General features: G+C 32.6%; 4 protein-coding genes and 1 pseudogene across 4 annotated transcripts; 1 reads left to right on the top strand and 4 right to left on the bottom strand.

Annotated features, from left to right (window-relative positions):
• Positions 1 to 345: 345 nt before the first annotated feature.
• On the bottom strand, positions 346 to 2,368 carry LOC114396531 (transcription initiation factor TFIID subunit 8-like). The gene is made up of 2 exons (XM_028358549.1): positions 2,073 to 2,368; positions 346 to 1,870 (listed from the first exon to the last, which is right to left on the bottom strand). The coding sequence occupies exon 2, from the start codon at positions 1,763 to 1,765 to the stop codon at positions 620 to 622; it is 1,146 nt and encodes a 381-aa protein (XP_028214350.1). The 5' UTR covers positions 1,766 to 1,870; positions 2,073 to 2,368; the 3' UTR covers positions 346 to 619.
• Positions 2,369 to 6,226: 3,858 nt separating this feature from the next.
• Positions 6,227 to 8,544, bottom strand: LOC114394438 (transcription factor TCP13-like). Its single transcript, XM_028356013.1, has 2 exons — positions 8,373 to 8,544; positions 6,227 to 7,801 (listed from the first exon to the last, which is right to left on the bottom strand). Exon 2 carries the CDS (start codon positions 7,731 to 7,733, stop codon positions 6,579 to 6,581), a length of 1,155 nt encoding a protein of 384 aa, XP_028211814.1. The 5' UTR covers positions 7,734 to 7,801; positions 8,373 to 8,544; the 3' UTR covers positions 6,227 to 6,578.
• A 6,430-nt stretch (positions 8,545 to 14,974) lies between these two features.
• LOC114397427 lies at positions 14,975 to 16,509 on the bottom strand (annotated as a pseudogene).
• A 2,598-nt stretch (positions 16,510 to 19,107) lies between these two features.
• On the bottom strand, positions 19,108 to 20,882 carry LOC114396488 (phenolic glucoside malonyltransferase 1-like). Its single transcript, XM_028358497.1, has one exon. It carries the CDS (start codon positions 20,798 to 20,800, stop codon positions 19,448 to 19,450), a length of 1,353 nt encoding a protein of 450 aa, XP_028214298.1. The 5' UTR covers positions 20,801 to 20,882; the 3' UTR covers positions 19,108 to 19,447.
• Positions 20,883 to 25,448: 4,566 nt separating this feature from the next.
• Positions 25,449 to 27,158, top strand: LOC114394648 (phenolic glucoside malonyltransferase 1-like). The gene has a single exon (XM_028356314.1). It carries the CDS (start codon positions 25,558 to 25,560, stop codon positions 26,908 to 26,910), a length of 1,353 nt encoding a protein of 450 aa, XP_028212115.1. The 5' UTR covers positions 25,449 to 25,557; the 3' UTR covers positions 26,911 to 27,158.
• The last annotated feature ends 1 nt before the right edge of the window (position 27,159 follows it).

The raw sequence follows: 27,159 nt of genomic DNA, 5'->3' as shown, positions 1-27,159 counted from the left end.
ACTATTGACTAATCTTATGCAACATCCCCTCAACTGTTAGTTAATATAACATGTGATTTGAAACAGCGGGTATGATTTATACAAAAGAATACTGCAAAATGAAAATGCCCAGAGAATTATCTGCCACCATTAACTAACTTAATGAAACCTCTCAACTGTTAGTTAATATAACATGTGATCTGAAATGGTGGGAGTTAATTTAGTGTTATTGACAGGATGTTTACACACAAGTGTGTGTAGGTTAACCAGAAAGGAAAGTGATTTTTTGCAGGAATTTAGTTGTAGATGTAGCATTAACTACAAAGTAAAAGTGTTCAATACACAATTCAGAGTAACTGCCACAAGTCAGAAGTTGAGATGTTTTTATATGGCTATATTTAGCATAAGATCATACAGAGTGCCAAAAGACTTCAATAGAAAGAATCATAAATTGATCTACCAAACAATTGACATGCACATACCTGAAAGATTGTTAAAGGGAGATAATGTCAGAGCAAAATAGTAATATCCATCCTATAATGCCCATAAACAGACAGTTACCTAAATTTGAATATCCCAGAACTAGCTATCCTGACATTCTCCTGATCAAGTATACAGATTCTAATTAAAGCAATCTAATTTACAACTGAACAAGCTGATCTGGGTTTTCCAAAGATTCCCTTAGAATTTTCTCAGCCCTTCTTTTTCTGTCATCCTTCTCATCTTCCATTGCAAACCATGGCAAAGTCTTTTCATGCTCCTCTTTTTGTGGGATCAAACCAATGGATTTTCCTAATAATTTGTTTTTAATCCCAATCTTAAAACGCACCGTAGGCTTCTCATTGGCACAAAATTTTGTCTGATCTTCCTTGGAATCACAGCTTGTGCTTTTCATTGCTTCAATTGCTGGAGCAAATGTCTCCAATGCTGAAATCGGTTCATTTTCAACAAGATTTTCCACAACAGGATTATCAAGAGCTTCATCATTAAAAAGCTTAGCCGGAGGGGGAACAGAAGCAACTTCCTTGTCCTCAATTTTCAAAGGTGCAGCAAGGAACGGGTTACCTTCTGCTGCTACTCTTTTTGCCTTAGCATCTGCAGGGTCAATCGAGGCAGACTTTTCAAACATATTTGAGACCATCTGCTGCTGCAAATTCAACGCAGGCCACTCCCCCTTGCCACTCTCTCTTTCTTGGTCAAATTTGACCGCACGAGGTTCTGTCCCTCTTCCATTCACTGCAGGTGACTGAGAATAAGTTTGTGGATCAGGGAATGCAGGCAACCAAGCAGGAATATGCTCCCCAGGAGGCTCTTCTCCTTTTTGCAAAAAGCTTGGATTAGGCACCCGTTCTTTAACAACTGGAAACCGAGGAATGGGGTGTGCAAACATAACCGGCTCAGCATCGTTTACAAAATGAACAATTTCCCGAATAACACCTGAACTTTCAAGGCAGTGATCAACATCTGCAGCGCCCGCAAACCCCTGCACTGATCCCATATCTTCCAACCCTTGAATGACATCAAAAGCATTGCACTCAGTTCTACCTGAAAGATTAGCATGGCAATGTGCAGACTTCCCCACGTTCAAAATATACCGAACCACAACGTCAGACAACGCCTCGAGAGCCGACTGCTGAAACGCCTGAAATCCCTCGCCTTCGCACACCTGTGCTACCGCAATCTTAGCTATAGCCCGGGCATAGTCATCACCACCACCAACTTTCCTCCTCCTCCATGTGCCAGGCTGTTCAAGCTGTCTTCCAGTCTTCCCACCGCCATTGCTCATATTCAGCACTTCATATCACTTGAAAACCCAACAGCACACATTCCCCAAATCACTATCATTCATCATACCCCACCAAGAACCACACCTCAACAACGTCACTCACTTCTGAGAAAATTGTAACAAAAAAACGAGCTTCAGAATACACAGAACTTGAGTTCAATGCCAAGATCAAATTTTCCGCGTTTCCCACCAACAATATTTATTAACTAAGCAAAAACCCTAACTCGTCCTTTAAAAAGGGAGGCGGAATCGGTAATAAAGATTCATAAATGGAAATTAAAACTTTCAAAAAACAAAAAACACTTACCAGTGATAAAAGAGTGCGGATTTGATCTGAGTGCATGAGGTGAGAGAATATGGATTCGAAATTTATGAGATGGAAAGAGATAGAGTGGAAGATCGAGAAAAGAAATAGGGAAATTTAGGGTTTAGGGTTTGGTTGAGCTTAAACCCTTGCAAACCCTTCGATCGAAAGATAAGATACCATTAGAAGAGGCAGAGGGAAGTTGGAAATTTGGAAGAAGGATTACGGACACGATGCGGTTTCGAGATTTGAACCCTCTAATAAATCAAAGATTAATTGGGGGAGGGGCATGAAAGGGAAGAAAGAATAATGTTAAGTTTCCCTTGCAACGGCGTCGTTTTCAACCAGAGAAAGCAACGGTGCAAAATATAGTATCGCTCGCGAACGCAAACCATAACAATGGAATGCAAATCTGTTTTTGATCATGATAAATTTTTCTTTTTTATAATAAAATAGTTTTTTTTAAGAAAAAATAAAATCAATTTTGTTAAAACATAATTGAAAATTGTTTAATTAATATATTATTTTCTTTTCCCTTTTTATTTATACCAAATATATCCTTAGCTAATAATTGAAGATTAATTTCTTTTTAAACATAAATATAAATTTTATTTCTTCTAATAAAAGTCTATTTTATCTTTCAAACTTGAAGTAATAGAGGATAGTATGAACTTTATAACTAATCTTAACTCTAACATTGATTAAATAGACAATCAAAAAATTATATTTACGGGTCATTTTGGACTAATCATCATCAATGTCTTAATCATTTTTTCTCCTAAAATTTAACTCAGTCAATTCCTCAAAATTGGGTCAATTAATAACAATAACCCTATAACAAGACATTAGATAATTGAAAAAGATAAAACATAATTGATTCATGTTCTTATCAAATTCTAAAATACTCTCTAGTTTGATCTCTATGAACAATCAATTCTCCTACTCAAATATTCAACGTTCAAATCAATATGTGAATCATTAGAATAATATGTAATTGGAAGATCCATTACTTGCAATGTACTCATGTATTTATAATAATAGAGTTTGTTAATGATTGAAATGAAAAATTATTTGGTTAAGTGGGATGGGTGGTTATTATTCACTATATCCTGGCCAATACAATTTCGACTATAATCGAATATTTGGATGGATATTTTTTTAAAAGGAACACTTCCCCTTATTTCTCTTTAATCAATCACACTATTATTAATTTATTATTCACATGATATCAATATTGTTAAGAGGATCGTTTGAAGATAGAAATGGGAGTAAGAGGTTCTAACTCAAGAATCATAAAAAGATTGTCATGGATTTTAAAATCCTTCTTAAAATGAAAAATTATATTTATGTACATGTAAATACATTAAAAAAATCCAATGTCAATTTTTTCATTATCCAAATTTTAATGCAATATGTTTATGCTTTCAACTACTTTTCTTCCTTATTTTATTTTTGTTCATTGACATGGTTGATTTGAATGAAAAAAAATTAAACGGAGAAAATTAAATACGATTATAATTGATTGTAATTAAATTAGGGATGATTGATTTTAACGGAAAAAATTAGACATGGTTGATTGTAACGGAAAAATATTAGATGGAAAAACATTAAATACAATTGTAATTGATCGTAGTTAAATTAGGGATGGTTGATTTTAACGGGGAAAAAATAGTCATTGTTGATTTTAACGAAAAAAAAATTAAACGGAAAAACTTAAATACGATTGTAATTAATTTTAGTTAAATTAGGGATGATGGATTTTAACGGAAAAAAATTAGGCATGCTGATATTAATGGAAAAAAATTAGACGGAAAAAATTAAATATAATTGTAATTGATTGTGGTTAAATTATGAATGATTGATTTTAACGAAAAAAAAATTAAATACGATTGTAATTGATGATTGATATAATATACGTCGAATGTATGATCAAATTGTCAGTCCAGCTACGTCGTCGAGCTACATTTGAAAAAAGTGCCTCCCATGCATGACCAAATCGCCAATGGTAATGGCGTTTTCCTCCACGTGTCGATCCAAGGTAAAGTCGCCGGTCCAAATGACGTTTTGCAAGTGTAAAAACAGCACCCCTCGAGAAAAAGTTTAGAAATAGATCCAAATTGAGAAATTGTTTCTAAAAGAAATCCTATTAGGATAATTTGCCACAATTGATGACGTTTAGGGATGTCCAACGATGGTAACGGTGACGCTCGGCGATGATGATGCCAATGCTAAAAAACAACATTGAAGTGTCAAGAACATATGTATAACGTTTCTTTGGAAAAATTTAATTTAAAAATTACTGTATTACGCAAAAATTATTTTATTTGATAGTTTTTTATTGAAATAAAATATATAAAATAACTAATTTATTTTTAAGGAGGCAAAATTGCTAATTTGGTATTTTGACTTTTTTAGTTTTAATGAGGCAAAAAGTAAACACGCTTGATAAAAAAAAAATCACAACTGCTCATAAATTATATATATATATATATATATATATATATATATATATATATATATATATATAAATGTTTATTTTATTAATTTTATATACCAGAAATCCTAATTCACACCATTTTTTTTAATTTACAGCTAATCCCAACTATTCTCAATTAATTTCACATGTTTATAATTATATCTTATAATCATTTTATTTAATTATAATAGTTTATACTACCACTACTAAAAGGTGCTTTGAGAGCAGAATTAATTGTTTTTTTTTAATAATTAAGAGAAAATAGAATATATAATAATAATGTAAAATAGCTTTACTCAATAATTTAATCACAAATTGCTATATATATATATATATATATATATATATATATATATATATATATATGTGTGTGTAAGTTTATTCTTTAAAGAAAGTGTAAATTTATAAACTCTTATAATGAATATTTTAAAATTCATAACAACAATAATTTTTTGTTTACAATAGCCATTGAACTGAATAATTAAAGTGTTCAATCCTCATAGATGGTATATTCAAACGAAATATTTCCCTCTGTGCCTATTGCGATGTTTCTTAATTATGTGAAACGGAGTGACAACTGACAAGTGTCAGTCTGAGTTAATCGTAACAGAATTGCTACTTCTGACAAAATGAGTTATGAACCTGTGCTTACCCTATTAATTTGTTGGGAAAACTCATTGACTTATACTGTATTTTATCAAATTGGGCTCGAACTCTTCGTCCAGAACATAAAGTATTAAGTGTACAATATAAAGGAGCATTTACGTGAACACATATCTATCTATTTATATATAAGCTAATTGAAACTCCTAATTACCGATTTTGAAATAACCAGAGCAAATGTTTGTTGTATTCTGCAAAACTATCCCCACCATACGTTTAAATAAAGTAGTGTATAGCCATAACACTCGTCCTTGTATTCTGTTTTATCCTTCGATTGAGATTATTTATCGTCTTTTCTAATTAATAATTTATTCTTTCATTTCCAAAGTTGACTTTTTTTGAAAGACATCACTAAGCTTTATTCTGAAGCTGTGCAAGTACTCTGAACTTCTGTTTTCTTGTTCAGTTTTTCTTTAAGTACATAGTACCATAAAAAATGTGATTAGTATCAAAATATTCCCTAATCATGCAGACCAATGTCCTCTTTGAATTTCCTTGCTTTGTGCAGCAATTTTAGAGATATGTTATTTTCATGTGTCACCACCTTTTAGTGACTGGCGGGGAAAGTCATAATCACGGTTTAATTTGAGACAATAACCCGTGGTTGATCAATGTTCTGGTGACCGCTCATGAACAAGAAATTAGGTATTGTATTTCGTTTTATGTCATCTCATGGAATAACAACACAAACAAATTAAAGGTTGGATGATAAGACAACAAGACATAACAGATGGTACTTGATTAAAGGTTGGCATGTGTTTGTAAGGGAGATTTTGGATGACAAGAGAAGCGAGGATAAGGTTTTTTATTTTTAAATTAAGAGATTTAAGTAATGTTATAAAAATGAATAAAACATTAAGACATTAAATTTATGTTAATATGTTATTTTATGTCTTAAGTTTTAAAAAGATAAGGCATATTTATGATATATAAATGAAAAATTTGTCTTCTCGGTTCTGTTTCCCTCTAAAATCCAACTCCTTTAACATAATCCAAGTAGAACAATTCTCACCGTATATAAGAGTAAAAGATACGCACAATATATGCAGTTATGCACATTCCCTTATAGTTCTTAAGCTATTCATTGTCACTTAAAGGAGAGCTCTTACATTATACCCTTAGAAAGCTATTCATGTTAGATCGATTCAGGGAATACATATATAAACTCAAAAAACTGAAGGGAAAATTTAAGGCTTACCTATATAATTCAAAAAAATAAAAGGAAATCCAAACATGCATTCACAAACAAAATGATTATTCAAACCCGTGGTAACCGTGGAATATCTTGTAACTGAAGAATCTTTCTCACAGTCTTCATGATCCATGCAAATTGCGAGAGGAGAATTGAGACATACTTTGTATTTTGTGTATCAGTTGGAAGGGAAATCTTGGTCTTTGTGGGAGGGGCTTTTGCTGTTGTTGGGTGAATGAAGAGGTTTATGAGTCATCATAGCCAAGCTGAAAGAATGATTGAGATAATTCGCCAATGGATTTTGAGAACCTGAACTCAACATCTGATAGTGGTTGATTTGTCTCGGATCCATGTCCATTGTAACATGTGAAGGGAAATATGGTTGTGCTGTTCCTGGAGGACATAGCAGAATTTGAGAATTCCCAGTTGATAATGACAATGTTGATGTTGGGAAAGGTACAACGTTAATGCTGTGCATATCTGTTTGGTTTGCAAATCCATTGTTTCCCAACTGATGAGAAACATCACCAGCAGAAGGTTCCCATTGGTAACCATGTGGCATAGTATTCAGCAAGCCCAAGAATGAAGGATGATTAAGATTTGCTCTTGGTAAGAGATTAATATTTGGTATAACACGTGTGCTAGGACCTTCATTATTGCTTCCTTGCTTATCCTCTTCACTTCTACTTATCCAATTTGGTTTATCAGTGCTAATCATTTCTCGTGAAACTTCTTTAGGCTTTAATTTCCATGTAGAATTCTGGTTTGAACCTTCCCACTGAATGCTTCTGTTGATATTAAGAAGTTGCTCATTAGGCTGAGAATTTGAGGTGGTAGCTTCATTAGAGGTAACAGCAGATGGATGACCAAGGGTGAAGTTATTCACTGAAGGAACAACAGGAAGTGGTGGAAGTTCATCAATTTCATGCTTAGCTGCATCGAGCAACCAATCAACAACCTTGCTAGGTTGACTGAGCCCTAGCCTATCTTGAAGATCATAGAGTTGGATGGCAGTTGGTACTGATAGCCTCACCCGTCTGTCTCTTAACCCTCTTATTGTGAAAACCTTGCTGTGCCTGTCTTTTCCTCCAAAGGCTCTAGATACTCGCACAATCCTTGGATCTTTCAATCTTGGCCATTGTGCTACTGAGCTCGATGAAGCCTTTGCCTTTTCAGGATCAGTAATTGATTGAGAATGACCCTCCTGTTTTAATGGAAAATCTGCTTCTTTGGGGCTCTTAATCATGATCTTATGTCTCTCATTGTTGGTTGCTGGGTGCTGAGTTTTGTCCTTCCACTTTGTGATTGTCAAAATTCTGTTCCACAGTACCATCAACAAGGAAACTGCTAAATTTTAAGTTCATTGTTTGGATTTACTGGTTGTCTCTCGATCCTAAGAATCTGCATAGAAACACATTAAATAAGAATAATAGGAAATAGGATGAAGCTGTTTCTTCATGAAATTTAATCAAATTTAAAGGTGAATAAATTCAATTAATATTTAAAATTCATATTGTTTCCCTCTGGAAGTGGATGTATGAAGAACAGATAACATGACTTCATGAGACAGATCGCTGACCTGCAGCAACTATTATGGATATTATTATTAAAAAATATCATATAGTTCAGTTGTGATTTTGATCAGGGGATTTAAGAATATTAATATATGAAGTACTGAAAAGAATCAAAATCTAATGCAGTTATATATTAAAAAAAACTCAAAAATCATTTAGATTTAGAAGCATAGGTATCTATCATATATATACATAAGGAAAACTGCAGCAAAAAGCTGCACCATAGTCAGGAAAGGATGTAACTAAACTTGCAGGAACAATAATGCAACTATTTAGCAATAATATACAATATTCAATTAAGTTCACATGCGAAACATGTCATTAGACTTGAATATCCAAATTTAATACAAACCCTAGTTATAGTTAATAACATATGGCAAATTCACATGAACACCTACCACTTTGGATACTAAACACCCCAAGGTAGGAGGAGGAAGTTTGCACTGTGCTTTTGCATACCAAGATAGAACAAAATTTAAAGAGCTTGACTTGGCTCTGATTGCACCTAATATACTTAGTGTAGAAGTTGGAGTCCGCAGCTTGGAAAAGGAAGATGCCAGAATTGAACTAACCACGCCGCACTGAAAGATAAAGCAATGGCGCGTAGTTTGCCATGTGGCACACATCCCAATTGGTCAAATTAATATGGTAGTCTATGTCTTATCATTTTATGGTCAAGCATAATGGGCAATCATTCTCTTTATTAGAAGTAATGTATGGATTATATATCCTGATATTTTGTTCTCACAAACCTTGGGGAAATTAAAAAACTTTGTCAAACATTAATTAATTACATATGGTTACAAATTACTTTAATATTGTTTTGGTAGGTAAAGTGTTCAAGGTAGGGTTTGTTATAAAAGGAAAGAGGCTTGACTTCTGTACAAAGATTGTTCATGTTTGGGTCTTAATTTAAAAAATGTTACTTGTATTATTAGCACAGAAGGCTTAACCGAATTAATACAGTTTTTGTTTAGAGAGCCGAATTAATACAGTTAATGACCTCAAAAGGGGACCATTTCTACACGCTTCGAATAACGGCTGGTTACACTTTATCGACAATTACAAAAGGTTTTGTGACTGAGCGCATCACATGGGGATCCACGGAAACAGCAACCCTAAAAACCACCAAGGAAAATGTTGTTCTTATTAAGAGTAGTCTTGTTAACTAATATCTGCGTTTCTTAATTTATTAATATTAATATATAAGTAGTTTTCAACCAACGTATTGTTAAACTCTTCAACAAGAAAAGTTTTCAAGGACATGAGAGCATCAAACTCTTAAATTTGATCAATCAAATTTTGGACAGACAATTGCATAACAATCAAGCTTTATTTTACTAAGTGTAGTAAGTTATGCATGAATGAATAAGGGTTAGGTTAATCTCTTAAATTGATTCCGATATTTGAAAGAATAAGTGTGTTTGGTTTTCAATTAAACGGTTCAATGAAAAAGATATAATTATTGGTTTCTATTTTTATGCTTTGAAAAGTAGAAGTTGTTATTTGCTATGATGCGAACATGGATTTTCAAACATTAGTCATTATCGTTCGATCCAAATTCACTGAAAAGAAATACCAAAATAATGATTTTGTATAAGACTAATTAATCATTGACATGTAATCCTTAATGATTTAACTTGATCGATCAGTTTTCTTGGGCTGAATTAACTGGTTTCTTTTTTCAGTCATTATATTTTAGAGTATGGGCTTTTAATTCTTCCTGGTTCAAAAATAGACACAGTAAGGCATCATATGAAGAGGATTTAGAAGACAAACAGAGAAATCCACTTTGGATAACTAATTTAAAAGTTGTGGTGCCTTGTCCTAGAGCATTGTCATGTCTATGTGTATGATAGCTACTTCGGAGAAGGGAAAGGTACTGGTAGGTGAGGGACCAATTGTGTTATGATATCTTTTGAAAACGTACACCCACTGAGCACAAACAGGACCACACAACTTTTGCAGAGAGATATGCATGGGAGGCAAGTTGAGGCTTTTCATTGAGATGACACTGACACGGTTATTAGCCCCATGGCGCATGCTTTCTTCAAAAGAAAGTCAATTAATCATGTGTGTGTGAGATGCAGAAACGTAAGCCAAGTTTCTTCTCTTCTTCATTTGGAAAAGTCTTCAAATATATTCTTTCACCTTTCGATTTGGTTTAGCCATCAATTCAAAACCCAAAAATTTCGCCCCACGATAGCATTTGGTAAAACATGATAATCATTCATCAGAATTTTCCTTGTCATTATTTAACGTGGATAAATTAATACGAACACACAAGGAGAAACCCTGGAGAATGCTGCAAACTAACCTGATTTCTCTTTGATGAATAGAAATATGTTAATCAAGCTCAATGGTTGATAAAACTATGGTTATGGAGAAGTTCTTAAATACCCTAAGGCCTAAACAAATATCTTCAAGTTTGCAAAACTTTGAAAATGAAAAAGCATGAAAAACTAAAAAGAAGACTAATATTCCAAAAGATACAATGTTCTTTAATTTCCAAGAAAAAAGAAGTTGGCCTTATAATTCTAGAAAAAGAACAAAGGCAAGTGACTCTATGGCTCCCTTCCTTTTCATCACACTTATTCATTAAAAAAAAAAAAACCGTAGACATCATGGTTTGAATGATTTATCTGAAAGAGATGGATACCCTTGTGCAAACCTGAAATTCTGAAGAACTTTATCAGTCGTTGAAGGTTGAAGTCCTTCCATAGACACTAACCTTAAACATTTCAAAACAGTAGTAAAATTGCTTCGTTAAAGGCTTCAAGCTACTTAAATCATTTAAGAGGTGAGGAGTATAAAAGGCTATATCGATACAGCTTTGCAGCCAGAAGAAAGTTCATTTTCACCATTTATACCTTCTATTAATTTGAAAACACAAAATATAACAAAGAAAAAGGATAAGATGTAAAGAAGAAAACGGGAGAATATGAACAAAAGGATGAAGGTAAAGATAAAAACTACTTGTTTCTGAAAGGAGAAAGGAAAAGGATTATATATAAATTCTTTAAACAATAATAGAGAGTTCCTCTCTGTTATCATCATCAAGCTGCCGGAGGCTGTAAGAGACTCTGAACAAGCAGTAGTGTTTGGAATCTCTAGCGTGTTTTATCTGAAAAAAATGATAGAGACTAATAACTGGTTTTTTGGTAAGGGTAAAATTATGGTCCAAAAAATGGTCCCCAGATTTGTAACAGAAACCCTAGGTCAGACGCAGCTCGTGATTAATCACACTTACTTTTGTGAATAGCCAGAATGCATCAGAACAGCAGGAGCAGTAGTGTCTGTAAGCTGCATGTAACATTATCCTTTTTTCTTTGTCAAGTTTTAGCTTCATTTTTTTACGCCAGTTGAAGCTCACAAAAATTAAATTATTTTTATAAAAGAATAGTTTGTGAATCGTGACCAATTTGCAATATAATAGTTGCTATAACCACAAAAATTATTCACGCACACATGCATATGTCAATCAATAGTGTAAAAAAAACTTTATACTGAAAAAAAGAGGTATCCATATCATGTAGAGAGAAAAATATGGATGTATATAGATGATATCATGCCATAAGAAAGATAAGAAATGATGGAATTCAATTAGATGTATATATTATGTGAGTATCCATATCAAGGTTTTTAAAAAGGTCTATGATTGCAATTTTTCCTGCAACTTCTAGGTTTTTGGTTGTGTTTCCAACCACAATACAACCATATAATCACATTAATTGGTTGTAATTATCCGTAATTTTCTGCAATATCAAAGAACACAATAAATCAGTGACAGCAGTTGTAATTTAAAACCCTGATCCATGCATGGTTCCTCTTACATTAACCAGCAGAAGGTGAACTGAATTGTAATAATTTAATGCAAAACCTAAAAGAAAGGTCTAGTTTGGCTAGGTTTTCATTTTCTCTGAGAGCCCAAAAGAAGCAACTAACTATGATGTTAATGACCCGTTTAGGTGCAAAATTGAGGAGCTATTGTTAGGTGAGAGGGACTGGCCCGCAGAATTGATCCAACTTGGGACAGTAACCTCCATGAAACAGTTTCCAAACCACATGGACCAAGGCACCGCCACTCCAATCACATATACAGTATTTTCAAATGGCAATCGCTATATCATATCTCTAAAGAATCACGCGTCCTGATCGGTGACAATGAGGATATATATATATATATATATATATAAAATAGGGAAATGCCAAAAACACAATTAAGTCAAATTCATTATAAAGAAAACTAATCACGGTGACTAATACCATACGGACATTGAGTGCGAAAGCATTCCGTATGAAAAGATATGATCCGTTTCATTACCAATCGGTAAGGACAAAAGCAGTATTGAGCCTTAAAGTAGAGGTAACACTATGGAAGACTTAATTTACTCTTGGAGTGATTAGATAAATATTTGACAAAATTGTATTTTTGGTCTTCCATTTTATTTTTAATTTTGAATTTTGTCCCCGGTAAAATTATTCACAAATTTTGTCTTGGTATTTAATCAAATCATGCAATGTTGGTCTCCCACCCACAATTGGATGTTCTGATCAACGTCAAGACCAGCATTGCATGATTTGATTAAATTTGATTAAATACGAGGATAAAATTCGTGAATAATTTTACTGGAGGACAAAATCCAAAATTAAAAATAAAATGGGAAATCAAATTTACAATTTTGCCTAAATATTAACCGGTATTCTTAGGAAATTAATTAAAAACTAAAAACAATATTTTTATTGAAATATATAAAATTGTTATTAATACTTTTTTTTATGTTTTCATGATTTTTTTAATAACTAATATTTTTATTTTGATTCCTTAACCAATATTTTTATTGTCCTATGATTTTTTTAATAAATATTTTTTTAATTCCTTAACTAATGTCTTCAATGTTCTAGACACACTAGTTAATAAAATCCTTAAAAGATGTACTTCCCCTATTGTGAAATAATTATCAGTTTAACAAAAAGGATTCTAAATTCTTTATCATTTTACAGTATCAAGACAAATCTTCGTTTTTTAATTTTTTAAAAATTATTATCCTTCTTTTGTTCAGTCTCTCTAAAGCTTATAAAATTTGATACACTTATCAAACGAGTTTGAAAATTTAAAATATATTCTCCATATTAAACCACAATTTGACACCACATCAACATGGTACATGAAATATTTCTGCAGAATGCGATTCGTCTATTACCTTTCATTGACATTTTAACAAGTTTCATTTCATTCATTTCGATTATCATTTCATATTATTAATGAGTATTTATTTTTAAATTCTATATCCTTAACAATAAATTCATCTGATTTTTTTTAAAAAAAATTATTTAATAAGAAATCTATCACAAAAATTAATTAAATTTTTCATAAAAGTTATAATACTAATTATATTTTAATTTTATAACACAAATTCATATGACAAATAGGAAAATTAAAAGATTTCCAAAGTGTAATTAGTCAACATAAAAATTTTCATCAGGAGCTTTTTACTGAAATTTGCAATAGGAAAGACTAGCTAATAAATGCACTAAAGCTTGGAGACAAGCTAAATGAACAAATTAGTAATTTAATTGTACCAAAAAATACTACTGCATGTAATTAAACTTCAACAGTTATATGTGCCATACTGCCATGCAAACACTGCTAAAAAAATTTACGCAGAATGCAGAGATAACCCAAAAGAAAACTTATCCAACGAAGAGGCCAGCAAAAAGAAAAGCGGCAGGTCTTGTCTCTTGAGTTGAGATTAAATAATGAGTAGAACACTGAAGACGTAACTAATGCTTTGTTGGGATATGTGTCACTGCATGCATGTCTTTGGTTCTTTGCAATGTTTTGTCTTCGATAATTAAATTTCTTTGTTGGAGCATACGCATGCCCTTTGCTTTCTCCGCTCACTTTTATCAATGTTTACGGATAAAGTTTTCTTTGTATTTGTTTATTAATTAATTAATTTAATATACTAGTATGATGTAATTCTAATTACAATTTAGAGTGATTCTTTTTAGCTGTATAAAAACTGTTTTTTGAAGTTAGTTGGTATTTGTTTTATTTGTTAATTTATTCTATCCTCCCATTAAGAAATTTCTATTAAATAGGAATATGCTAGGGTAGTTAGGTTGACAATGTCACAGGACTGTTTTTTCTACTTTTGGGTTTGTTTTTCTAATTGTATCTAACTCTCATTCTGTGTGGTGGCGCAGTGATATAAACTATAAAGTCAGTTATCTTTTAATTGAATACTTTTATTCTGTTAAAATATACTACTTTATTAGACGGCCGATAGTTCACAAAGTAAAAGAGAGTTGGGTTAATAGGAATTGCTATTGGCACCTCAAGTTACTATTTAAACTCCATACTTTTCATTTTTTTTTTTTACAAACATATCTCAACAAATATAAATTTCATTGTGTTTCTAAACAAATACTTCATCCAATCATTTTGAAGCAACAGAGAAAAATTGAAACATACTATCTAATTTTAGGGTGTATGAGTGGAAGAGAAAAGAAAGAACTGGATAATGAAATAAGAAATAAAGAAAGATATATATATAAAAGAGAGAGACAAAAATATGATTAAAAAAATGGATATACAAAAATATTAATTCATAACAAAACATTTGAGATAATCCACGGCAACACATGACTAATAGTGCATTTAAATTGGCATTGAGTTTTGTCTAGCGCCAATTATTGTTATTCAAGGTGCATCGAAACGTAAGATCAAGATAAAACAAGTACACACCATGAGGGTGAAATGATTATAGGTGTGCTTGAGTTGCACTTCTGCTGAAAGTAACTCACATTTTTCCCAATTCATCAATGTTGTTACTTCTCCATTTTTTTTCTTTGGAAAGTGCAAACTAATACTTGTAGGGCCAGATTTTTCTATTGACCAAAGTCACCAAACAAAATGTTCATATGGAATATTTCTGCTGCTGAACAGTAAGTTCCATATGGCACTGCCAAGCTGCATAGGTGGTAGATTGTTGTCTTAGAATCATTGGAATCGGTTCACATTTTATTATTGATGAATAAATGTTTGGTGCGTGCATGTTAGGTATCCATAGCCATTAGTTAGTTACATTACTAATGGTGTCTCTCAAACCACAATCCAAACACATAATATTATTACACATGAACAAAGCATTTCAAATAAAGAAGCTGCTAAATGCTAGAGCAAAAAGATTAAATTTTTATTCCTGAAAAGCCACAAGATCTAACGAAACTGAGAGGGGCTCAAGATTGAAGGCCATTGACAAAAAGAGAAGCAAAGGTCTCCATTGTTTTTTTCTTGGACACAAAACCTATCTCAATTCCATCTCCATTTCTGCTATCTGAAAGACCAAAGACTGCAGTTTTTTCAATAGACACCATCTCCACCTTCTTTGGTCTTCCCCAACCAAAGTCACTACCATAAACCTCAAACCTCGGTGACCCAGCAACACCAATTGTCTTCACATCAGCTTCAGCTCCCACACCATAAAGCAACCACGATGACCAATTTTCTGCTCCACTCACTGCTCCATCCTTCAGAGTTTCCAATGCATCACTCACTGCTTCCACAGCCACAACTAGTCCTTCTTCCCCCAACAAATCTCTCGTTTCAGCAATTGGAAGTCTGAATCCAACACAGTTCCCAAAATATGTTGAAGGAAGAGGTGGCTCCAAACGACCCCTGCAATCAACAGTTAGAGCCAACGCAACACTTTTGTTGGTAATTTCCTCTGCTCTCACCCTGCAAACCCATGCACAGGCAAGAGATAACACAAACGTTGACAAGTGAAGGTTGGTGCTCCCTTTCTTCTTGAACACCACACTTTGCTTCAGCTTTTCAACATCTGAACGAGACAATTGAAATGAGCCTCTGGTTGCATCTTCTGGGGGTTTCAGATCACAAACCATGAGGCTTCTGTTGTTGGTTCCTCCTTCCTTTAACCAATCGTTGACGAATTTTGCCCCTACTTGATTGGGGTCTTTGACTAATTTCCTTTCATAGAAAGGACACAGTTCAGGTGGCAAAAAAGGGAGTGACTGTGATTGTGATTCTCTACAAAGATAAGCCCAGGATTTGATAAACGATGTTTAAGTCTTGCCATCAAGAACAGCGTGGTGTGAGGTTATTCCAATGCAGAATCCAGAGTTTGGAAATAGAGTGATTTGCGATGCTAAAACAGTAGCTTGTTCATGGGTAATGGTCAAGTGGGGAAAAAGATGGTGCATTTCTTTAGCTTCACAAAGATCTGTGCATGCTAGATGGTTGAAATCAGCGTCAGATTCAGCTACTATGAGAGAAACGGTGTCACCATTGTTGTAATTGATGATGGGGTTTTAGGAGTGAAGTGGCCAGGTGAGGTGTCCAGCAAGAGGAAAAAAGTGGCCAAGTGCATGAGAAAGAGAGTGTTTGAGTTTGGGAAGAATGGTACCAAAGAAGAGTGGGGTTGGATGAGGGAATTGGTACAAGAAGATGCGTTGAATAGGTGGTAACCTTAACCATAGGATGTCAAAGAAACTGAGGGGAAGCAATGTTTAAGTTGGTAACTCTTGAGATTCCGAAGTTGGTGCTACACTAAAAACTTCTACCACCTTCATGGCTTTTTTCTGTTTTTCTGATGCTGCCTGTTTATGATAAACAAATTGAAGAAAGGCTACTCAGGAGCCATGCAATTTTAAAATTTTTGATGCATTTCAACCGTGTCTATTCTAAATTCTAATGTATTACTCAGTATCTATATGTAATATTATTACAGGTGTCAATTCATAGAGAAAACTTCTGCACGTGTCAATACAAAAGCAAAATTTTTCCCGCTCAATGTACATGTTCGGTAATCACGAGATGAGAAATCACCAGAAATGATCATGAGTAGTGCAGTCCCTATCACTTTTTCATTTCTTCTAACTTCTAAGGCTATCTTTACTTTTCGAAATTTTTTAAATGTGTCAGTGTCATTATACATCAGTCGCATAACGTTTTATAATTCAAGTCATCTCCTCAACTCAACTCTAGAAACTCCTTTGATGACAATTTCCTTGATACCAAATCTGTCAAATCTTACTAATAACATTATTATCAACAAGTTAACAGCAGCTGACAAACAAATCTCCATTCATCTGAAATGGTTTCAAATGAAGAATGTGTTGTTTTCCTTTTAAATAGTATAGTGTCTTCGTATTTTACGCAAAATCTCCGCATATTTTCTTTCTCTTCTTCCCTTCAATCTTTGCCTAAGAACTGAAATACAGTTACATGGTCAATTAGTTAGTTGGCAATTTTATTAACCTATTTTGTTTGAACGTTACTACCTAGTATTAATGTGCCTCGACAGAACTATATAAGTTGATGGACTATATACACTTCAGAATGAGAAAACTCACTCTTCATTCTCCATTTTCCAGTATAGTATGACGGTATCAGAGCTCTATATTGTGTCACTATAGTTTTGTAGTTTTTGTTTTGATTCTTTGACTTGTCCAATTATTTTCCATCGAACTTCTTCATCTCAATTTCTTGAAGAATTTGCCTGCTCATCATGCCAAGAAACAATGTTTCTAGTTCCACCAAAAAATGCAGTAAAAACAACACAACTCCATTTCTGATAGTCCTTAATTAACAAAATCTAGCAAGTAGTAAGTCATTACTACATTCATCTTGGAGAAAATTCAACAGTGATGTTGGCGCATGACTTCACCCGTTAGATGGTAGCAACTACCATAACTAGGTGAAAAGGATTTCAAAGAACAAATTTTGGTTTGTTGACTGTAGCATTCTAGGATCTAAGTTATGACAAGTAGGAACAATGCAACAATCTAGTTCATTCTTGGATTTTAATTTGTCTATATGGAAAGTGATTTCAAATGCTTGGACAAATTTAGCTTACACAAATGAGCCGTGAACAACCATATAAAAAAACTTATACTTTAACCCAAAACTTTAAAGATTTAGGTTTATAGGTCTTCCCCTCACTTATATGATACTCAACTTTTTTATTTCTATGAGATATATGACTTCAGCTCACACTTGTATTCTAACTCAATTTTATCTCTTGTAAAGAATTTTGTAAGGAAAATATATTGCCTTCACCCTTATCATTATTAGAGGAGTTATTGTAGTTTTTTTATAATAGAATTATTTGGCCATTGATAATATTTGCTTCTTCGATTGATTTGACTTTTTATATATTTTTTAATTTGACTTTTTATATATTTTTTAATTATGTCATTGGTATAAAATATTTAATAATTTTGACAATGATTATTTTTTAACAAAAAATTTGTCTCATCATCTTTAACAGATTTCATTTTTTATTTTTTTTTTCAAAATGAGACTTTAGTTTATGACTTTTAAATTAATTGTATTCTTACTAATGATTTGTTGATATTTAATTTCTTGTATAATATATATATACTTTGAAAAACTAATAAATAAAATAATAAATGAGAATGTAAATTATATGCACCATAAAAAAACAAAGTACAAAAGATTGCAGTGACTTGAAAATGCATTTAAGAAAATGTGATGTTATTTCCTTTCTAAAAAAAGGTAAGGGTGTGCTTGGTTTACATTTTCATTTTCTGTTTTCATTTTTTATTTTTATCTTTTGAAAACTGTTTTCATTTTCAAAAGATTAAAATTTTAAAAACATGTTTGATTTAACTTCTTATTTTCTGCTTTCAAGAAATAAAAATACTGAAAATGTGTTTTCAAAAGAAAATGTATTTTTAGATTTAATTAAAATTATATTTTTTGTCACCGCGTTTTCATTTTACTCAAAATAAAGTTCCTGATTTCAAAAATGAGATTTTATTATTTTCAGTTTTTGGTTCATTTAAAAAAATATTTTCAATGAAAATAAAAACAAAAATCTAATCAATGACATTTGCATCACTATTTTCTATTTTCATTGAAAATGAAAATAAAAAACAATTAAATCAAACACTGTCTCAAGACTGGTGGTTCAAATCAGACTATTGGTTCAAAATAAAAGTAGGTTAGATTAACAAGTTATCGAGCTGTTAACAATGAGTCGTATCATTCCCAAAATGGATGTGGAGGATCAACATTTTCCAGAAAACGGAATACATACGCACTTCACCCATAACCAATTCACATCCACAAAACATTTCACATAAACAAAAGCACGGTTTTCAATATTGGTGAGCAATCACAATCAACTGTAACTTCAAGTTATTTTGACTGACTGTAATCGCATCACAATTATAATTATGACAGCATCAATCATGTGTTTTCATAATTATTTATAATGTAAAGTATTTTTACTACCTACGAGTACGATGAATATCGCAATTTAAAACCATGATCAATAGCAATACTAATACATGATTGTCAAATGATTTATTTCATTATTACCCACAGCTGCTAAATGATAGAGTAAAAGAGATATAACAAAATATTGCCTCCTGAAAAGTGAAAATTCACAAGATCTTACCAAACTGGAAGAACAGGGACTCAAGATTGAAGGCCATTGACAAAGAGAGAAGCAAAGGTCTCCATTGTTGTTTTCTTGGACACAAAACCAATCTCAATTCCATCTCCATTTTTGCTCTCTGAAAGACTAAACGCTGCAGTTCTGTCAATAGACACCATCTCCACTTTCTTTGGTCTTCCCCAACCAAAGTCACTACTATAAACCTCAAACCTCGGTGACCCAGCAGCGCCAATTGTCTTGTCATCAGTGGCGAGACCATCAAACAGCATCGAAGACCAATTTTCTGCTCCATTCAGCACACCATCCTTCAGAGTTTCCAAAGCTTCACTCAGTGCTTCCACAGCTACAAGCACTCCTTCATCCCCCAACAATCCTCTTGTTTCAAAAATCACAACTCTGCCACCAACACAGTTTCCAAAATATGTTGGAGGAAGAGGTGGCTCCAACCAACGCCTGCAATCAACGCTCACACCCAAAACAACCCTTTTACTTTTTACTTCTTCTGCTCTCACTCTGCAAACCAACGCATATGCAATAGATAACACAAACGTTGACAAGTGAAGGTTGGTGTTGTTATTCCCTTTCTTCTTGGACATAACCACAATTTGCTTGATTTTTTCAATAGCTGAACGTGGCAGTTGAAATAAGCCCCTGGTTGCTTCTTCTGGAACTGGCAGATCCCAAACCATGAGGCTTCTGTTGTTGGGTCCACCATGCTTCAACCAATCACTGACATATTTTGCTTCTAGTTCATTGGGGTCTTTGACTACTTCCCTGTCAAAAAAAGGACAAAGTTCTGGTGGTAAAGAAGTGGGTGATTGTGATTCTCTACAAAGATAAGCCCAGGATTTCATAAACGATGTTGAAGTTCTGCCATCAAGAACAGCATGGTGTGAGGTTATTCCAATGGAAAATCCAGAGTTTGGAAATAGGGTAACTTGCAGGGCCAAAAGAGTAGCTTTTTCATGGGATATGGTCAAGTGGGGTAAAAGATTGTGAATTTCTTTAGCTTCATAAAGATCTGTGCCTGCTAAATGGTTGAAATCAGCTTCAGATTCAGCTACAATGAGTGAAAGAGTGTCACCAGTGTTGTAATTGATGATGGGTTTGGCGGAGTGAAGGGGCCAGATGAGGTGTCCAGCAAGAGGGTAAAAGTGGGCAAGTGCAAGAGAAAGAGAGTGTTTGAGTTTGGGAAGAAGGGTATCAAAGAAGAGATGGGTTGGGTGAGGAAATTCATAGAAGAAGATGCGTTGAACAGGTGGTAACCTTAACCATAGTATATCAAAGAAGGTGAGGGGAAGCGATGTTTGAGTTGGTAACTCTTCTGATTCCAAAATTGGTGCTACACTCAAAACTTCTACCACTTTATTCATGGCTTCTTGCTGTTTATTACAAACAGGAGCAAATCAGATGCAGGTGCCAGGTTATGTTATCATCTATTTATTAATGGATGGGAAAAAAGTGATATAATACACAAAAAAGAAAAATTTATAGAGAAATATGGGAAGGTAAATGATAGGGCATTGTCCATTATTTTTTTAAAGTTTTTATTTTATAATTTTCGTAATAAATATTTTTTTAATTTTTGAATGAATATCCTAGATGACATTAGTTAGCAAAAATCATACCTAAAATATTGACAAAGTGTTTAAGATAATAGAATGTCTAAAATCTAAATATTATTGTCGTCTAATTTTAAGTTGCTTATCACGTCTCCGTTGTACCTTATACCTAATAGCCCAACAACAAGATTCATAAGTGTAACCTAACTTTCAAGGGGAAAAAAAAAGAAAATAAAGTGATGAAAGCTCATAGTTTTTATAAATACATTATTTTTTTTACAATTTAGAAAATGCATCTAAATTTTATTGGAAACAAATTTATAAATAAATTAATGAAAAACATTAAATATAATTTATTGATATTTAAGGTTGAATGGTGATAAAAAGAGAAAATAGAGAGAAAAAATATCATGAGTTTGATTTCGCTTGTAACAAAAATTAACTTTTAAGTCAAAATATATTTATGTCTTAAGATCAATCATGATTCTTAATTATTTTGATAAGATGTAGATAAATACAAAAGTCAAAAATTACCACTTATGCAACCATGCTTCTTGTATTAGTGTTTGTCTTTTCCGATGGAAGCAAAGATACTCCATGATCTTATACAACATTAAAAAAATTAAAGAAATTTATTTAATATATTGTATTTGAGATTTGGTTTGCAGGTACTATCTTACACAACATTTTCCTAAGATTTGACAAATTCTAAGAAGCACAAAAGAATATTCAGCACTTTGAAGTTCAAAGAGTATAAAAAAACATGTCTTGCTTTGACAAACCTGCGGTGATGCAAATGAATTAGTTTTTTGCTAAGTGTTCTACATGAAAACTAACAAAAGTGGCTTTCCAATATGAAAAACACCTGCATTTAATGCAAGCATTAAAATGCTCTAATGGTTACTGTTGACTCGTTGGCAAATGTATCAAATCGTCACAAGTAATAAAGTTATCGGAAGTCCGAGTGTCGAATTCACAGGGACTTTGTTTGTACTTAGATTAATGCAAACCCAATTTAAAAGCAAGAGATAAGAATTTAAAATAAAAAAATAGAAAAAGATAGAAGATAAGAAAAGATAAAATTAGAAGATAAAGGAAAAGATAAAAGAATTAAAGATAAAATTAAAAGATAAAGAAAAAGGAAGAAGATTAGAAAAGTGAAAGATAAGAAAGATAAAAGATTTAGATAAAAAAAAAGATAAATTCAAGATAAGATAATGTTGGAAACTGACTTGCCTAGCCTGCCTAGGATGTATGGGTTTATGATTTTTTTCTTTACCAATTCAGGTGATTTTATCCCACCCATATCTATTCATTTACTTGCCCCTGATGTCTCACGATAACAAGCCTATTTTACCTATCTATCCCCCAAATGCCTTTGCAAAGACTCAATAGATAAAATGCATGAAGTTTGACGCATGGGCATAATGCAATCACTCTATGCCTAGCAATGATTTTATTATGATATATTTTCTTCTTGTTCTATTAGAAGTTATCATCTCTCAAGCGTCTAACCCCTAAAACTAATGCATGCATATCTTCTTTAAATCTTATTTAGAAGTTACCCTTTCACTAGCATCTAACCCTTAACAGAATCTAAAGATGAGTGTATGCAAGATAAAAACAGAAAAGAAAATAGGAAAGAAAAACCTGGTATTGCATTGATAAATAGTGAAGAGTACATCATACATCACATTGACTTCTAGGCCTGCCAAACCCTAACTAAGGGTTTAGCCACTCATGGTCATTTGAGGGCTTTATAATGAGAAGAGAGGTGAAAGGAAGGGAGTAAGTGAAACCTCTAGGAGAGGGGGCTTTACATTGGCGTCTGTCGTGGTGTTTTTTCCCTTGGACTGACTCTCTATTTATAGCTGTTGAAGTGGGCTGTGGGCCTTCGTAAGCGCGCTTAGCGCGACACCCCGTGCTTAGCGCGTGTACTTCCTGGCCCGCTTAGCTCGTGACACGTGCTGAGCGCGCGTATTGGGTTGGGCCTTCTTCAAATTTTCTTCTTTTCTTCAATTTTTCTGCCCTTTTTGCTTGTTACACCTCCAATTTTTATATCTGCACCCAAAAATTCAATTTAATTAATTTTCTAACTTTTAATCACAAATAACTGCTAAATAATTAATTTCAAGCTAATATTTGACTAATTTTCTACTATCAAAATACAATTATTTAGCAGTTATCAGTTATAATTTTTAGTCTTGAGCTAAAGTGAAGAAAACTATCAATTTAGAGACAACGAACACTTGTTGAAAAAGATCTATATATGTTAGAAGTTTTGAAAATCAAATATTGATTTTTCTTTGGGTAAAAGCTTTTTGCATATATTAAGTTTAAAAGCTCTCAAAACATCTTAAGTATCTGGAGAGAAAAGATTAAGCGTTTAACTTGTAAATCTATCTATAAGACAATGAAGAACTAGCCATTATATATACAAGTAACAAATCTCAAATCTTTTGATTTGTGTTAGAATCAACATAATTTTGTAGGATAAAATTTGATAGGATAAAGAATGTTGATGTTGAGTTGTGTGTAAGTTTATTGTAAAGTTTGTTGTATAAAAAAGTGACCTTGAACAATACTTATGATTTTTAGAAATTAAAGAAATTTGTTGGTTTATAAAAAATTAAATATAATCTCCATGATTGAGATAAATTAATATAAATTTTTTTATCAGTTAATTATTTTACTCTCTTTGTGTTTAAAATGATTTAAGGTTTGAATTTGATTTTATTTAAAAACACGTTATATTTTGCAAAACCTATTTATATTGTCTGAGTGTGTATTTGTGAAAATCAATTATTCCTTTTTAAAGTTATTTCTAATACGAAAACTTTGTCATTTTAAAAATGATTATGATGTCATTTTTAAAAGAAAAAATTATGTGCCTCAATCAAATCGTTTGACCCGTTGTTCGAAATAAAAATAAGTTAGGCTAATAAGTTACTATTGCACAAGATTGACTGAATCTTGTCCATCTTAAAATTCCTTTCATCATTAAATTGACATTCCAACCTATTAATGGCAACAACGTGTAACATCAGCAGTGATATGTGCATAATAACGTGATATCGTTAATAGATAATTATGATTTTTAAATATGTGGTGAAGATGCGATCACTAAATTTATGTATATAGAAAATTATCTGTTAAAAAAATTAACTTCTTAAGTAGATTTTAACAGTTGGATAGTATCTCATTCTTGACTAGAAGTTATCCTTAATGCACTTAAAATATAAATATTCTATCAATTTATTTTTTCTCTATCAATTTAAATACTCTATTAACCCTTAGTATATTTTTTTATCATATCATATCAATATCATACTTATAATTATTTTCATCGTTGTAGATATTAACTAAAGTACAAATCTATCTTTGTTAGTATCGGTTAGGTTAAAAAACAAACAAAACAAAATTTCTTCCTACACAGCCAGCTGTATGACTAACGTCCATATTATTTCAGTTTTTCTTTCATCTATGAAATCTAATTTTCTAATATACAAAATAACTGAAAACACATGGGCATAAAAATAGCACTGAGGTTTAACTAGAAGTTTTATTTGTACCACTTTTTATTAATTAACTTTTTTTATAATTGAAAGAAAGATAAAAGAACAGAGATACATTTACTATAAAAATTATAAAATGGAATTGTAGAAAATATGTATAAAAAATTATAATTTCCATTATTATAGTAGCAACAATAAAATACTCTATAACTATTTGGTAACTCAATTTGACAAAATTTATCAAAATTATAAAATTATGGGAGAGTATATATAGAAAATAAAATCTATATAATTTTTAGGCTAAAATGGAATTTTCACTTCTTTATCTTTTTAAATTTATAATTTTAGTTTCTTTATTTTTTAATTGAAATATTTTATTCTTCACTTTTTAAAAAAAATTACAAATTTAATCTCTCTATTATTTAATTGAAACATTGAGTTGTTCACTTTTAAAAAAATCATCATTTTTTACTCCTTCTATGTAATAAAAAAGTCTTAAAATAAGTGTTATTTTTTTATAAATAAAATAAGTGTTATTTTAATTTTTCAATGTAATACTACTAATTATATTTTATTTATTTATACTTTTAATAGTAATGATAGGCAGTAAAAATTAAATATAAATTAACCATGATAAGATTTATTTTATTAAATTATTATTCTTTTATTGTTTTGTATTAAAAAAATTATAAATAGACATTCAATGCGTCAATTGACATTAATGAGAGATAGAAAATGAGAAAAATATAAGTATTATAGGTATTATGAGTTGACACAAAGAGATAGATAAAAAAATATTTATTAGGTGTTTAAAAAAATAAGAATATCTACATGTTATCATTAAAAAAAAAAATACGATGGTTATTATGAAAGAGAGAGTGGTAAATTTTAGAAACGGTAAGAAATAGTGCATTTAAAACATGTTAAAAGACTTTATGAAGCATAATAAAAAAATGTTGCAGAGCAGAGGCTGGTGTTGAACTGTTGGTATAATTTCTGGAATTATAGGCAGCGTTATAAGGTAAAGCAGAGAGCAAATCAACAAAAGAAGCCATGGTAGTGTTACAAGAAGTCTTCAACGTTGTACCAACTTCCGAATCAGAAGAGTTTCAGTTACCAACTCAAACATCGCTTTCCCTCACCTTCTTCGACATCCTATGGTTAAGGTTACCACCTGTTCAACGCGTCTTCTTCTATGAATTCCCTCACCCAACCCATCTCTTCTTTGATACCCTTCTTCCCAAACTCAAACACTCTCTTTCTCTTGCACTTGCCCACTTTTTCCCTCTTGCGGGCCACCTCACTTGGCCACTTCACTCCCAAAAACCCATCATCAATTACAAATCTGGTGACACTGTTCCCCTCACAGTTGCTGTATCTGAAGCTGATTTCAACCACCTAGCAGGCACAGATCTTTATGAAGCCAAAGAAATTCCCCATCTTTTACCCCACTTGACCATATCCCACGAAAAAGCCACGCTTTTGGCCCTGCAAGCTACCCTCTTTCCAAACTCTGGATTTTCCATTGGAATAACCTCACACCATGCTGTTCTAGATGGCAAGACTTCAACATCGTTTATCAAATCCTGGGCTTATCTTTGTAGAGAATCACAATCACCCACTTCTTTACCACCTGAACTGATTCCTTTTTATGACAGGGAAGTAATCAAAGACCCTAACCATTTAGGGGTAAAATATGTCAGTGATTGGTTAGAGCAGAATGGACCCAACAACCGAAGCCTCTTGGTTTGGGATCTGCAAGCTCCAGAAGATGCAACTAGAGGCATATTTCAATTGTCTCGTTCGGATATTGAAAAGCTGAAGCAAATAGTGGTGTCCAAGAAGAAAGGGAACAACACCAACCTTCGCTTGTCAACCTTTGTGTTGTCTATTGCCTATGCTTGTGTTTTCAGGGTGAGAGCAGAGGAAACAAAGAACAAGAGAGTTATGTTGGCTTTGAATGTTGATTGCAGGGCACGTTTGGAGCCACCTATTCCACCAACATATTTTGGAAACTGCGTTGGAGCGAGACTTGCAATTGCTGAAACAAGAGAGATATTGGGGGAAGATGGCCTAATTGTGGTTGTGGATGCACTGAATGATGCCTTGGGGAGTCTCAAGGATGGAGCACTGAGTGGAGCAGAAAATTGGTCAAGGTGGTTGCTTGAAAGTTTTAGTGATGATGTGAGAATAATTGGTGTTGCTGGGTCACCTAGGTTTGAGGCTTATAGTAATGACTTTGGTTGGGGAAGACCAAAGAAAGTGGAGATGGCTTCTATAGACAGAACAGGGGCATTTTGTTTATCAGATAGCAAAAATGGTGATGGGGTTGAGGTAAGTTTTGTGTCCAACAAAAGAGCAATGGAGACCTTTGCTTATCTCTTTGCCAATGGCCTTCGATCTTGAGTCCCTCTTGGTACAATCTTGTGGTTTTTCATGAATAAAAAGTTGAGGAAAAATAAAGGTAGAGTAGTGTAGGTGTTCTTATGAAAATTCGTTTTTAACAGTTAATTGTCTGAAATGTTCTGGTGGTGTGTAATGCTTCAATTATTTGACAATTTTATGTACATTAATCATGTATTGCTGTTGATTATCCGAAATTTGCTTCTCAGACTTCACAAATAATAGTTAGTGGCTACAACTTTCTATTTATTT

This window comes from Glycine soja, chromosome 18, assembly GCF_004193775.1.
Source record: "Glycine soja cultivar W05 chromosome 18, ASM419377v2, whole genome shotgun sequence".
NCBI classification, from domain to species: Eukaryota; Viridiplantae; Streptophyta; class Magnoliopsida; order Fabales; family Fabaceae; genus Glycine; species Glycine soja.
The sequence above is the reverse complement of the archived record's forward strand: the minus strand, read 5'-3'. Positions and strand labels throughout refer to the sequence as shown.